This window comes from Myxocyprinus asiaticus, chromosome 28 (assembly GCF_019703515.2).
Source record: "Myxocyprinus asiaticus isolate MX2 ecotype Aquarium Trade chromosome 28, UBuf_Myxa_2, whole genome shotgun sequence".
Lineage (NCBI taxonomy): Eukaryota > Metazoa > Chordata > Actinopteri > Cypriniformes > Catostomidae > Myxocyprinus > Myxocyprinus asiaticus.
In genome coordinates, this window is record NC_059371.1 from 7694148 (window position 1) to 7709255 (window position 15108).

The 15108-nt window shown below is 38.4% G+C and overlaps 1 protein-coding gene across 2 annotated transcripts in view; it reads left to right on the forward strand.

Annotated features, from left to right (window-relative positions):
• Positions 1 to 397: 397 nt before the first annotated feature.
• LOC127418888 (PDZ domain-containing protein 4) overlaps positions 398 to 15108 on the forward strand; it is a 61701-nt gene continuing 46990 nt past the window's right edge. Inside the window, exon 1 of one of the 2 annotated variants that reach the window (XM_051659776.1) lies at positions 398 to 1173. In XM_051659776.1, the coding sequence (XP_051515736.1) occupies positions 1114 to 1173 (60 nt within the window). In that variant the 5' untranslated portion in view covers positions 398 to 1113. Of the gene's footprint in view, positions 1174 to 2492; positions 2604 to 15108 lie in introns of those variants that run through there. The other variant, XM_051659777.1, reaches the window with a different exon arrangement.

The window sequence follows — 15108 nt, forward strand, 5'->3', positions numbered from 1 at the left end:
TACATTCAAGAATCCATGTACTTGGGGTAGTTCACAAGAGTAATGCAGCAGACCCAATATTTGTAGGTGTCCACAGCAAAAAAATACTTTATGTTAAAATGGTTGCTCTGCATTGATGGATATACTGCAACAACTTTTCATTTCTCGACAAAAACATTGACGAATGACTGCAGCATGAAGAATGTCCTTGACTGAAACTTTATCTAATAAATACTTGCAAGTTACAACAGTTGCAAGACTGTCTATTTTTTCAACAAAACTGACAAAAATGCTTTGAAAATACATTTTTAGAGGCAAGGACTTCATTGCTGGTCCAAGGAAGCCAAATTATCAGACATTTTGCTAAACACATTGAGAGGCAAAAGCAATTTCCATTCTTGGAAACCTCTTCCTTGAAGGTCTCTCTTGACCAAACACCCAAGCTATTCAATCAATCCAATCGTCCTTCCATCACTGGAATAAAACATTAAACATCCAAGCACTTACGTGCAGCATTTACTGATTTAGGAGTAATTTGGATGTGCTCCCAGAAAAAGCACTGGTGGAAGTGCCCTTGATGAAGCCGTGAGTACAAGCACAGAAATGTAATTTCATGCTGGGTTTTCTGAATTAAGCATACCAATGGGGACAGAAATGGGAGCGCTGTACAGCAACATTTCACTTCAAGCACAAATGGACTTTTCTACATACTGGGATTAGTTTAATTCCACACTGCACAATGCATTTGAAATGTGACAATTTGAACTTCTTGTACAGTTAAAAAAAGGATTGGAATTGGATGGTTCATTCTCCACTTTGAAGCAGGTTTTCTGCTTGAATTAGGATGAAATGGACAGCTAAAAATCTTGTAAATGGACTCTTTTAAAGCCAGGGTAAAGAGCTACATGTGTACCATCTCTTAATGTTGAACTGAAGGTGCTTTGAACTGAGAAGTTGTGGATTTATAGTTGGAAGAAGGAACCCAACATTGGAAGTCTTCAACTTTACATTTGGATCTATTAGGTAATGCTATTGTGTACAAACAAGCACAGCCTTTCATTTGAGAAAAAGACGGACAGATAGAGATGATCTAAAAGCTTCATGCTCTGAAGGGGTCAGGGGCCAGACATCAGGATGGGGTGTAACATGTGTGTGATGCAGAAGCCTGAGGAGCAATACCGGGTCATGTTCCAGGTAAGAAGTAAAACCAAAGTGTGTTGAATGTTTCCCATATGTCCATGATGTTTATTTGGGTAGGAAAGGTAGAACCTTAAGGTGCATTCACATTGGCAGTGATTAAATCGCTATACTGTTGGTCTCTAGCAGGTGGTCCTACCTGACTACAGTATCCAACTGTATCAAGAAGCAGATCACGCAATCTCCACTGTCTTCACTCCAATTTTGTAACTTTGCTACATCAGATAATACGGCAACAGTAGGTCCAAAGTTTTGCTGCTGCATTGCTGGTTGAGGGGGTACATATGTATTGAGCGATAGTGAGAACAATAGACCCAAGAGCTGAGGAACAGTTCAAAGGCTTTATTTACTGCAATTTAGAGCAGTCACTGAGTTGTGGAATCTTCCGTGTAAGACCAGCTGACACGCAGCACACTGGAAAGTATCCACTCTCCCGACACACAGGCAGAGACAAAATATCCTCCATGGAAAATCCGCTGACACGCAGCAAAGTGAAAAGCATCCACACTCCCGACACGTGGGCAACCAACAGATACAAGAGACAGGACCAACTAGGCAGAGAGAGTGAGGTTAGCACTCAACATAAAACAGCTATCTATAATGAAAACACATTACAAACTGCAACAAACTACATTCAACATTAAACAATCCAGCAAAGGACATGACACATGAGGGGATTAATATAGGCATGAACAAACAAGGGTCAGGTGCCGCTCGCAGCTGAAAGTTGGCATGATCAGCATTCCCATGGAAACGATCAGGGTTCCCATGGAAACATTGATTTTGCATGCCAGCGGCACCTGAAAAACATGAGGGCAAAAACGTCAACATGCTTGGAACAACAAACAGGAAACAATGATGCCACAGTCCTCATCAGACAAAACCCAACCTGACAAGGTGACAGGACCATGACATCACCGGAGAACGCACGGCGGTAACTCGCTCATGGCCGTCACTAACAACTGGATCTGTGCGCTCACACAGTGAATGGACGATAATGCCAACATAGCCTTACTTCACCTATAGTTAGGGTCTCAGATTTTATGATGACATACATCAACCACTACGTCTGTTTAGTAGTTGTTGTATGTCGTATTACTGTATGATGATAAACTGCAAAACTGGTCAAACAAAGACAAAGAAGGCGAAAAAACAGCACACTGTTTCTCGCAGATGCACTTGATTTTTTAATCTTTGCACAAACGTGACGTTTAGAGCAAAGTTCTCCATTATTTTAGTTTAAAGCTCTTGTCTTTGCGCAGTGGTTGATTGACAGTTGTGAGGTGGTGCTTCTCTGCTGTCCGGGATGCATCAGGATGGATTGCCGTTTATACCTCAAATAAGATGTGGTCACATGCATTGATCATGATACAGCTTCTGACTGGATCACCTGAAAAGCATAATCAAGAATGTTATTTCAGCTAAAAGTAAGTATATTATATTTCTGCACCACTAGGGCCCCCCTTCTGCTGTTGATTGAACAAACCTCCGCAACCTCCGCTATTTAGCATTCAGAATCGGCCCGCAAGATCAGAATTGTGCTTGTTTGTAAAAAGTTACAAACTTAAGCATTTATATCAGGTGTAAACAGGGTTTTGTTGCTGCAGATCACAATATGTGTGAACAACATTGTATGTGCCAGCAGCTATATCACCCTGTAGCTCAAGACCGGTTTCCCACTGAAACTAAGCAGGGTTGAGCCTGATCCGTACCTGGATGGGAGGCCTCCTGGGGAAAACTAAGGTTGCTGCTGGAGGAGGTATTAGGGAGGCCAGCAGGGGGTGCTCACCCTGCAGTCTGTGTGGGTCTTAATGCCCCAGTATAGTGACGGGGACTCTATACTGTAAAAAGGCACCGTCCTTTGGATGAGATGTTAAACCGAGGTCCTGACTCTCTGTGGTCATTAAAAATCCCAGGGCACTTCTTGTAAAGAGTAGGGGTGTAATCCTAGTGTCCTGGCCAAATTCCCCCCATTGGCTCTTCTCAATTATGGCCTCCTAATAATCCCCATCCATTAATTGGCTTTATAACTCTACTCTCTCCTCTACACCAATAGCTGGTGTGTGGTGAGCGTACTGGTGCACTATGGCTGCCATCGTATCATCCAGGTGGATGCTGCACACTGGTGGAGGTTGAGGAAAGTCCCCTGTTCACTGTGTAAAGCACTTTGAGTGTATATAAATGTAACATTCATTCGTTCATTCATTCATGTGGGAAGAGGTTTGAAATGCACAACCTTACCTCAATTTCCTTTCCTCAACTTCCTTAACAATTTCCTTATTACAATCTTGTCTCTCATCTTATATTTGCCTATAATTTATTCTGATATTCTCAGTCTAGGCTTGCTCACTCTCATTCTCTCTTGCTCTCTTTTATAATAACGTTCCCACAGATTTCGTCCTCTCTGTCTGTGGTTGCAGTAAGCTGCTTTTTTTCCATGTTTGTTTGTTTTTTGCTTGTCTTGTTTAAATGGGATTTAATTAGTTTTATCACTCATTCTCCCTGCAAGGAAGTATTCAATCCATCCAAAATATTTCATTTTAAATACATAAATATTTTACTCATTCAGTAAAAAAGAATGCATAAAACAGAATAGCAATGAACTCTTTAATCACAGCTGGTGTCTGAAACCAAAGAGGTGACTTTGAGAAAAGCCACAGATATCTGAAATGCTGTTCTTGTTGTGAAATTGCACATAGACTACAAATGCATTATCTATAGCATGTTTTTTTTTTCACCTTTAAATCTGTTAGTGTATAGAGAGAAAGCAATGCTACCATGCAATTACAAAGACATAATCATACAGATTATTGATTGAAACTAGAGACCAACATCCTGTGTGATTTAAAAAAAAGGCTGAGCTTTGTATTCATACAACATGCCGATATTTCTAGTTAAAGAAAAAGAGAGAACTAATGTCTAGTAAAACCTAGAAAAACCTACACTGTGGGATGCCCACATGGAAAACCGCATAATAAAGGCACTAAATAATGTCTAATGTCTGTGTTTGCAAGGTGTTAGGGTGTTAGTAATTATAATTAGCTTAGTTTGAAGTTTGTGGGAAATCCCCTCATTGACAATAAAATCTGAAATCACCTACACTGTGAATGCAAATATTTGACTAAATAAGTTGTAAAAAAATTAATAAAATAGGAACTAAATATTGTCTACATTAAAAGAAAAAAAAAGAAAAAGAAGAAAAAATGTTTTGTTAAGTATGGAAGCGGTGGAGTGCCAGTTAAAAAAGAATGAAGATATTAATGATCAATCTATTAATTTGAAAATAAAAATGTGAATAAATAATCCAATTTATAAATGGACAAATAAATAGACACATTCAAATTTGTTTCATTAATTGATGTTTAAACATGTAATTATATTTTCATAACAGTAGGGGTTCAAATGGGAAAGGAGGAGGCGGGAACCAGCTGAACAGTCAAAGTAATAAAAGACACAAACACAAATGCTCATACGGCAGCTGCGTGTGGCTCTCTCTCTCTCTCGAACTGCTGCATCCGGCTGCATTTATCCCTCTCCTCGGCTAATTAGCCCGATTGGGTGCCGGCGTGCGTAGTCACCCTGCCCTCCTCCTCGTCACACTCCTCACTCCTTTGCCTCAGGCCGGGGAACCCCCGGCAAGACGTACACCCCCCCCCCCCCACTTTCTGGTGGCTGCACCTGCCGGCAGGCTTTTCCCCGCTTCTCTAAAGCTGGGGAGGGGGACAAAAGGAGAGGAGAGGACAAGGTGGAGCGACAGTGAGAGAGAGAGTGGACAGAGAAAAAAAAATTGCTCGCCGGTTCCCAGACATGCCGTCGCCTGGTCCTTGACCACTCCACCACCCTCTGGCGGACGACAGCCACTCCTCCCTGGGCGGACCAGAGCGAGTCCTTCGACCCCTGGCAGATGGAATGTGAGCCCCTCCGCTCCTGCCAGCGGCTCCACCGCTCCAGGCGGCCGGCAGCGAGCCCCTCCTCCCCTCGTGGACGACAGCGTTCCTCCGCGTCCAGGCGGCCGGCAGTGACTCATCCCCCAGCGGACGACTGCGGCTGCTCCTTTGGGCGGCCGGCAGTGACTCCTCCCCCGGCAGACGGCTGCGGCTGCTCCTTTGGGCGGACGGCAGTGACGAGGACTCCACGGCATCTTCCCAGGTTTTGGGACCAATGTAACAGTGGGGGTTCAAATGGGAAAGGACGAGGCGGGAACCGGCTGAACAGTCAAAGTAATATTTAATGAAACAAAAAGACACAAACACAAATGCACACATGGCAGCTGCGTTTGGCTCTCTCTGTTTCGAACTGCCGCAGCTGCATTTGTCCCTCTCCTCGGCTGATTAGCCTGATTGGGGGCCAGGCGTGCATAGTCACGGCCCAGCCCCGCCCTCCTCCTCGTCACAATTTTACAATTAAATTGTGCTTAAATAAATGTTGTATTTAATTCATGTTTAAAATGCAATTAAATGTATCCATAAAATAGCACATTAATAAGTAATTTTTAAATGCACATTATAAATTGGGTATAAAAAAAGCATTTGGCAATTGCTTTTCTTCATCCATTTGCCATTTCTTTTTCATTTAACTTTGGCTTTTCTTATTCCATTTGCCAATTGCTTTTCTTTCTCCATTTGACAATCGAGTTTAATAATGCCATTGGACAGTTGGTTTGTGGGAGCAACCAATGACATTTTGACTCAGTTTTAAGACACACACCCTCTCCCACATGCCACTCAAAGTAGATGTAAGATGGCCTGTCATTGGATGGTTATTGATAGAGGAATGAGCAGTTTACGTGCTCTTTAAAGGCAGCGCAAAATAAATATATGTGAAGCTTATCAGAATTTAATGGTCACTTGTCACTGCTGCTGTTAAATGCAGAGCGTGGCCTCGTCAAGTGTGCACAATGGAAGGGAGCCATTAACCGTGATGCCGTCAACACAACTAGCCCCCCAACCCGTGTCTGAATGAAAGCACGTGCTACGGCCGACATTTGCTTCACTCTCCACCGGCACTTGAGGTGCCATCTCCTATGAGTGGCACGTGGGAAAGGGGGTGTGTCTTAAAACTGAGTCGAAAGGTCATTGGTTGCTCCCACAAGTCAACTGTCCACTGGCATTTTTACAAATGGAGAAAGAAAAGCAATTGGTAAATGGAAAAAGAAAAGTAACTGGCAAATTAATGAAGAAAAGCAATTGCCAAATGCTTTTTTAAAACACAATTTAAAAGGTGCATTTAAAAATTACTTATTAATGTGCTATTTTTTTGTTACATTTAATTGCATTTTAAACATTAACTAAATGCATGATTTATTAATGCACAATTTTATTGTTAAATATAATTACATTTTAAACACAAATTAAATAAACACATTTAAATGTGTCTTTTTATTTGTCCATTTATAAATCGGTTTATCTATCCACATTTTTTTTATCCAAGTAATAGATTGATCATTTATTTATTCAATAATTTTTAATCAGAACTTCTGGGCTTCCATATGTAAGGGGTTGATTTACGGTTAGGGTATAGTAGCATAGCAATATAGTAGTATACTGGCATAATAACCCATTGAAATTTTTTTTTACAACTGCAAGTTACCACTTTTTACAGTGTAGTTAGGCTAGGAAACTAGCTGGCTGGCTTAAATCAGCTAAAACCAGCAAACCACCTTATGCTGGTTAAACTGTTTTGTTTGTAGTGGGAACCAGGAAGAAATCGCGTTCACCTAATCAATGATGCATACAATTTTGAGGTTGCATTTTCCCTCTAAATTTACATTGTTACTCCTCTGATGGTAAGGTTTGGGGTTGGAGATTTGGCGTAGAGTTAATAAAGTATGTGTTATTCTTCCCTGTTTTACATAATTTACTAAAAACAACTCGCTTTTGGCACAACTTTGTGGAAATTTCAGCCGGAAACTGGAGCTCATTGTGCCCATACGTTCAACAACACTTCCAGCTTCAGCCACTGGGGGCAGTGGTTTGATTTTTTTTTTGGTAAGCACAGACCAATTTCAGCTGAAGAACTTTCAACCTCATGTTGTCAAATTCACAGTGAGATCACTCTGGTATATTATCATCTAAAAGTTTAAAGTAGCCCTAGAAAACTGCAGCCAATGACACATATCACAGGTCGCTTATTACTCAAGTCTATGCTTAAACCCCCTGACCCTTAAAATACAGAGACAGAACAAGAAAGCAGGTGGTAGATGACTATACATTACGAATAAAGGATAGAAGGTGAAGACAAATATATTATTACAGACTAAAACAGAGAGCTGGACTCAAATAGAGGTAGAATCTCATGGAGAAAAGGGTGAAAATTGTGAGCATGAAGGATGGAGAGATAAAGAGCATTGGAAGAATGGAAGAATGGATAGATAGCTTTTATCTTCAGCTGTTTGCCCTCAGACGACTGCAGTAATTGATTTCTACGCATCACAGAGCAGGAATGAATTGGTGGACCTTAGTGACTCCTCAGGACCCAATGGGGCTGTCCACAGCAGTGCCTGATTGTAAATCTTACAGCCTTCTCTGTCAAGTTTAATCTTAGTTTCATCTCATTACAATTTCTAGCTCCATGATAAGAGTTGTTAGACGTTAATCTTAAAGGTAAGATCAGAGTAAAAAATTTTCTTTGTGTAAATACTTTCTCCCATCTCCTATCATTGGTAGGTTGATTACTCCTAATAGTGTAAACACTGTGGCACTTTGCAAACATTGTTCTTGTTTAAGTGACATGACATCTCAACTTCATAGCTCAACCACTTGCATGAGCATGGCGAGGGACTACCTTTTTGGGGGGAGTGTTCGGGAAAGCTGTTCAAAAACAGTCCTTTTTTGCAATTCTGCTTGGTGCTGCTAATGTTGCAAAAATTGCTTTTAAATTTAGACAAAAATACACTCATTTAAATGATTATTTGTATTTCACAAATGAAAAGAAGTTATCCAAGCAGTTCTCTTCTTTTGATATGTCCACTCTCTTTGAGAGCTTTCTCTGGGATCCACTTCTCTGAAAGACCCCACTAATTAAGCTTAATTAAAACAATGTTAGTCTCTTTAATCCACCCAATAGAGAACTTGTATGTTGGCTATGTATGTGTGAAGTAGAAGAGTTAATATAATGATCTGTCCCATCATGCTCTGTACTTTACCTCAATTAACCTTGTGTTACCTTGCGTTTTGTCTGTTTGCTAATAGGGTGATTCTCACAATTCTGTCAGACATTTTCCAAAAATCAAAAGAAACAAATAAGAAATTGTATTTTGCATATAGAAAATATTTTGCATATTTTTTTTATTTTTTTTTGGGGACCATTAATATTTTCCACATTTTGACATTATTTTCATTAAAGTTACACACAATTTACTGAAGAAGGATCCTGCCACATAATAAAAGAAATAAAAGAGGTAATTTTGACTTTTTTTCTCACAATTATGACTTTTTTTCACACAATTGTGAGATATAAAGTCGCAATTTCGAGAAATAAACTCACATTTGCGAGATATAAAGTCACAATTGCGTGATATAAACTTGCAACTGTGTGATAAAAACTCAGAATTGCGTCTTTATTTCTCGCAATTTCGACTGTATACGTTTTTATTACACAACTGCAAGTTTATATTACAAAATTGCGACTTTATTTTTGCATTTGCAGTGGCATTACTTGTCATTGTGTCATTTTCTCTCAATGTGACAATCTTACAAATATATCATTAGCACAGTTAAGTTAAAGAGTATATAACCATACTATACGGGTATAAAACTTAATTAAAACAGTCAACTTTTTTGTAGCTACAGTATAAAGCCAGCAAACTTTAAATACACTTTCATTGCCTGTTGTACGTAAGGGACAGTCTGAAAATTCTACCCACTGCACTAAAGCATTGGCAATGTCCAAGCATTCAATCAACTGACTTATGCCTATTACATAGAAGTTTTATATATATATATATATATATATATATATCAGTGGCGGGCCGTGCATTAAAATTCTAGGCCTTCAGTGTGATTCATGCCATCAAGAAAACACAGTTTCACAATGAATAAGACATCCTATGCCTTTGGGCATCATACATTATGTCGCAGCTAACTAATAATACCAATTGACATTTTAAAAACACATCCACGCATGAAAGCCAGAACTTGAAACGACACTTAATGCTCAAGCAAGCCTAATTTTAACTGCAGCATGATTGTTTTGTGAAATGAACGTCTCCCGAACAGACATTCAAAAATCATAATTTTTCATATGAATCTACCAAGGAGGTCTATAATACCTGGAAAAATCTATCTAATAATATTTGCGATTTAAATGTTGCTTGCAATAAATTTCGTTTCGTCAGGGTACACGGTTATGCTGCGTTCCATTCAAGTTGGATGTGGGATATTCCTACTTGATATCTCCGACCATAAATGCATTCCATTCCCCAATATTCGGAAGATGACGTTTAAGGAAACAAAACTGCAGCGCTCCCGTTAGCTTAGAAGGTGTTTGACTCTCATTAGAGATGTCTCCTAGCAACCCAACTGATAAACAATGCTGCAGCGCTAGCATTTGTGCTTCAGGTGTACGATTATCAAAAGAGATTATAATTTACCATGTTTTATACACCTGTTTCTGCAGGCCTTTGTTAAATAAGCTTTAATATCATGTAATGTGGAAACAAACTCATTTATCGATATTACTTAATAAAGTGAATGTTTATCACTTACTTTGTATATCTCCCTGAGTGTCGATATGTTTGTGTGACATCATGACCCTGCATCTCGGAGAAATCGGAGTTGCGAATTTCTGCACGAGTCTTCAAGTTGTAATTCTGGCCTAAAGATGCATTCCATTGCACTTTTCCTAGTAGGAAGTTGTAAAATCCGACTTTCCGAGTTGAATGGAATGCAGCACTTCTTTTCAAAACTTGATCCGACACTGAATGCTTAAGCAGCCTAATTTACATTTAGAAAACTCCTGATGTTGCTATAACAATGCAAAAAGCACTTACCAGTTTGCTTGAAGTGAAAATCAGTCCTCCTTTCATGATTAATAAATTAAGCAATCACACGGTCATGCAGAACATCTCAGGTTTTTAAATCCATAAGGATCTCTTTCTCAATGGTGATGTGGCAGTGACATTCGACTCCTCAGCAAGATCGCGCGCTCTTCGCTTTCAAATTACGTACATCACTTAAAGCGTGATTGCGTTACTCAAGGCCAGCTAGAAGGCCTCGACCTGGACATATCCTAAAGATCACACCCACCAAGAATGAATAAATCAATCTGACTGGCTGATGAATCTAACAATCTGATTTTAGTTGCTCATTCATTTGCACTGTTGAGGAATTCTGTGGAAGTTCTGAAGGCCTGAGGGGGTGGAGCTCAAACTCACGCGCTGCTTCGGCTAACGAGCTTGGCTTCGAGCATGTGATTTGTGAAACAGTTGTCACGCTTCGCTTGTAAGCATCAAGGAATCAATTCTGACTGGATAAACTTTTCGTTTTTCTCTATTTGTTTGTAGATTAAATAAGTGGAAATCGATTACAAATACATAGGCAAAAAGGTGATTGAGAATGAAAGGATGAAAAATATTTATTTGGTATGTTAGAAGGCTTTGCTGGCCCTGAGAATTCGCCACTGATATATATATATATATATATATATATATATATATATATATACACACACACACATACACTGGCGGCCAAACATTTGGAATAATGTGCAGATTTTGCTGTTTCAGAAGGAAATTGGTACTTAAATTCACCAAAGTGGCATTCAACTGATCACAAAGTATAATCAGGACATTACTGATGTAAAAAACAGCACCATCATTATTTGAAAAAAGTCATTTTTGATCAAATCTAGCCAGGCCCCATTTCCAGCAGCCATCACTCCAACACCTTATTTTTGAGTAATCATGCTAAATTGTTAATTTGGTCAAGAGCATCACCCAATTATTCCTACATTTAACAGAAAGTGAATACCAAAGTCAGCATTTATCAAATTTATATCAACATGATCACTAATTTTGCTGAATCAATCACACAATCATTTTGTGTTAGTGGGCTTACAATCTTAAATTTGTAACACCAAACACGACCTAATTAAACCCAACAATAAAATTAATTATCAATGAAACCTGGCATTTATCAGTTCAAAAGACACATACACTATCGCACAACCAAGGTTTTTTTCTGGATCATAAATGGTCTTCACTGGTAGTTGACCTAAATGGTCATCCACATACTCGAAGTTGGTTGATTACATAATTGCAAATATTTATAACTTACATGCATGTTTACATTGGAAATACTGGAGTTCTTTTGAGAACCTTTTTTAATGGAGCCTATTGAGTTTGAAAAGGAACTAGTATTTTTTATGAAAAGTTTAATAGATTGTCCTTAATAGATTTCCAACACACTCTCACAGCAAAATCGTCAGGATTCGTATTACTTTTCTAAATTTGGCTAATTCATATGAATTAGCGCGACTGCACTTGTTTCAATTCCTACGACTTTCACTACACCCAATGATGTCGCTGGACATCGTTTCCATCTAAAATGCGACAATTACTTACTTCTGTTACACACAACAGCTTCCTACCAATTTTACACATTCTACTGATTCGTTAAGTTTAGATAAGCGGTTTGGGTAAGGGCATAATATTAATAAGTAAGTCCTTAATGCTTCGTGCGCGGAACTCATGCTTACTTCTACATTAGACATCCGGGAATTTGCACGTGATGAAGTTGCACGAGTTTATGTGAACAATATTGTGCAAGGCCATACGATATAGCCAACTTGTAAATTATGTACAAATTTTCATGAGATCAGGTTGTAGATTTCATATGAAACTATAACATTCCTGTTACAATACCAGTTACTGTAACTACAGTGAAAACATGCATTTTAGTAATTGTAAATGTGGTTTAAAAGCCTTGTAATTGATGTTAATGCATGACACATTGTTGTGTCCTCTTCACCTCATCAGTAGTCATTCTGATAATAATGTTCAGGCTGTATAGCCATTAGAGAGATTTGACTTTCTCCATAGCGTAAAGTATTATTATTTCTGTTGAATTCAATTGGATCGCGCCTGCAGTAAAGATGACTCGCTCAACAGATGCGCGCTATTCTATCCATCTCTGAAACACTCTGGAGTAACTGTGCGACACATGAAAGAAGATGTGCATTTAAGTTCGGATGGATATTTGCCGCTAAATGAATGTAACTAAATTTGCTTAGCTGGTCAAAAATTCCAATAGCCATGCCGACGGAAAAAAAGTCCTATGAGCATATTTGTAGCTATTTTTATTTACTTCATGTTGAATGACATTGTCTTGTCGTTTGGCGTGAGATTTACTTGGGTAGAGTGAGAATGCGAGACCGAGCCTGAAAGTGTGTGTCTCACGCCATATACCATCTTTAATGGTGGATGTTGATTCACAAACTGTGCATTTGGCTTATTGTTTTTACCCTGACATTAAATGTTGCTTAGTGTGTCACTCCAGAAAGGGAGTATTCCAGAAAGCAGGTTAAGCAACTTACCCGGGGTAAGTTTACTCAGAATAAGCGGATAACCTCAGCTTTCTGTTCCAAAAACTGGGGGAACTTTCAGGGTTAGTAACCATATCAACTTACTCTCTGAACATAACCTGCTTCGGAGTAGGTTATGTTCCAGAGTTAGTTTATTTCAGGTAGATGTTAGTACATTTCAGAAGCTGTCAGTGCATGTGTGCCCTTTTAATAGCGGCACAGTGAGCGTACTGTATAAATTACGCACAATATTATACTTTTAAAGCAATATTACGGTAAACTGCAATCTTTACCTCAAAAATCATCTTTACTCCGGCATTTACAGACACTGCAGATTTGCATTCAAAAGTGAACAAATTGTGTACATTGTGCTTTAACTTTTCATGGGAAGGTTTTAATACTGTAATATTTTTAATGCAGAACACATTGGAAAGTCCCCCACACTCTTCACTGTAAAGACAGGGCTTTATGTATTTATATTTAGCCCTTCTAATAAATAAATTTTATTCTATAAATTTCATAAAATAAAATTATTATAGCACCCATATTCTATTTATAGTTCCTTCAGTCAATGAATATTAATGTTATTTCTAAAATGATATTCCATAATATCAATATGAAGGTAATGCCTGCCAATTAAAAGCTTAAGCAATTAATCACTCGTTATTCTTTTTCACTAACTAGATAATATGCAATAATTTCACAAATCAAAGATTAGAGATTTTATTTCTTATCAGTCTAATTCATGTAGGCTACGGTACATATAAATGCACACATTTCCAGACTTGTTCATTACTCTATTATCTGAAAATATAAATGAGACATGCTGCCATTTAGAGTCACCCACAGTGCCCTCATTTAGCTGTTGGTCAGGTGATTCAATGAAAAGATGTATCTTTCTGATGCTCAGCCTCCTCTACTCCATCAGAAACTGTACATGGTCCATCTCTAAATTACATTTTTGTTCTGCATTTCAATAGAGACCTTTTACAGCTTCCTATTAACAAGGAAGGGATGAGTTATTTTTCCCTAATGCTAAGATCATGAACATATATAATGTATAGTCAGACACATGGTCTTCAATTAAAACAACATAATTTAATTCCATACCAAGTTGCTGGAGGCAGATGGACCCTACTGTACATGACAACACAACATGACAAGTTTTAATGCCACATCAAATGAGAAAAGAACACAATGGACATATAACGCCTATCATTGTCCACCTTTGTTACAACAGATCTTCATCTTATAATGCACATGAACAATCATGTGTGGCCTACTGAAAAACATTACATTAAATCTATGGAAAATCATGACAACTGTGAGAGATCCTACAATTGACAGAGGGTCTATTAATACAATGAGACCATCAGCAACTGTGGGAAATTAAAGGTGATATGATTCTAAGTTTTTAGAAACCCCAACTGGGTACATCAAATGGTATTAAAAATAAAGGAAATACATTCAGTTCACATGACAGTAAAATAAAATTAGAACACATAGATAATGGTAAATACCATTCAAATTAATCTTAAAATAATAATATATATATATATATATATATATATATATATATATATATATATATATATATATATATAAAACCTATAGCCTATTATCATAATATTAATAGAATATGAATGTTAATATTTATAATGAAGTTCAGTGCAAACAAATAACGTAACAATCGACCTATTAAACATTAATGTAGTTGAGAGAGGTCTAATATTAATGTTGAATTAAGCTTTTATATGCACGGTAGAACTTTATAGTTTTATTAATTTAAAAATTCACGCAATGATTCAGTATAATTTCTGTCAAGCAAACTCTCAGTCCTAAACCAATGTAGCTCCTATCGCTATTACGAGTGAAGATGAAGTAATGCTCGTTGCAGTCATTAAAACTTCATGTTCTGCTTCACTGAAATATGGCGCGCCTTTCTTCTTAGCGTCTATTTCCATGGTGACTCGTGGATTCAGTGATGTGCTGAGAATGCCTTTCTGAGTTCACTGTGAACGCGCACAAACTCTTGAGTTTCAAACTCATGGTTGAGTGAACTAACCCCACGCAGGTGTTCTGGAACCCACATACCGCGAGTAAGCAAGTTTTGGGTTAATCAGCCGAGAGTTCAGGGTTTATGTGAGGGTAAGTTAACCCTGCTTTCTGGAATACACCCCTGCTGCCACATTGACATTACCACACAGACCATCGCACACACACACACACACACACACACACACACACACGCACACAAAGACACACACCCAGATGCGTCTGATCTCTCACTGCAGGTAGTCATTCAGTCTGCAGGATTTGACAGGTCTTTGAAAGGGTAGAAGAGAGGGTATGTTCAGTCATGTCCTTTTTTGTATGTTTATGGTTTCTTATGATTTATGCTTAAAGACAGCA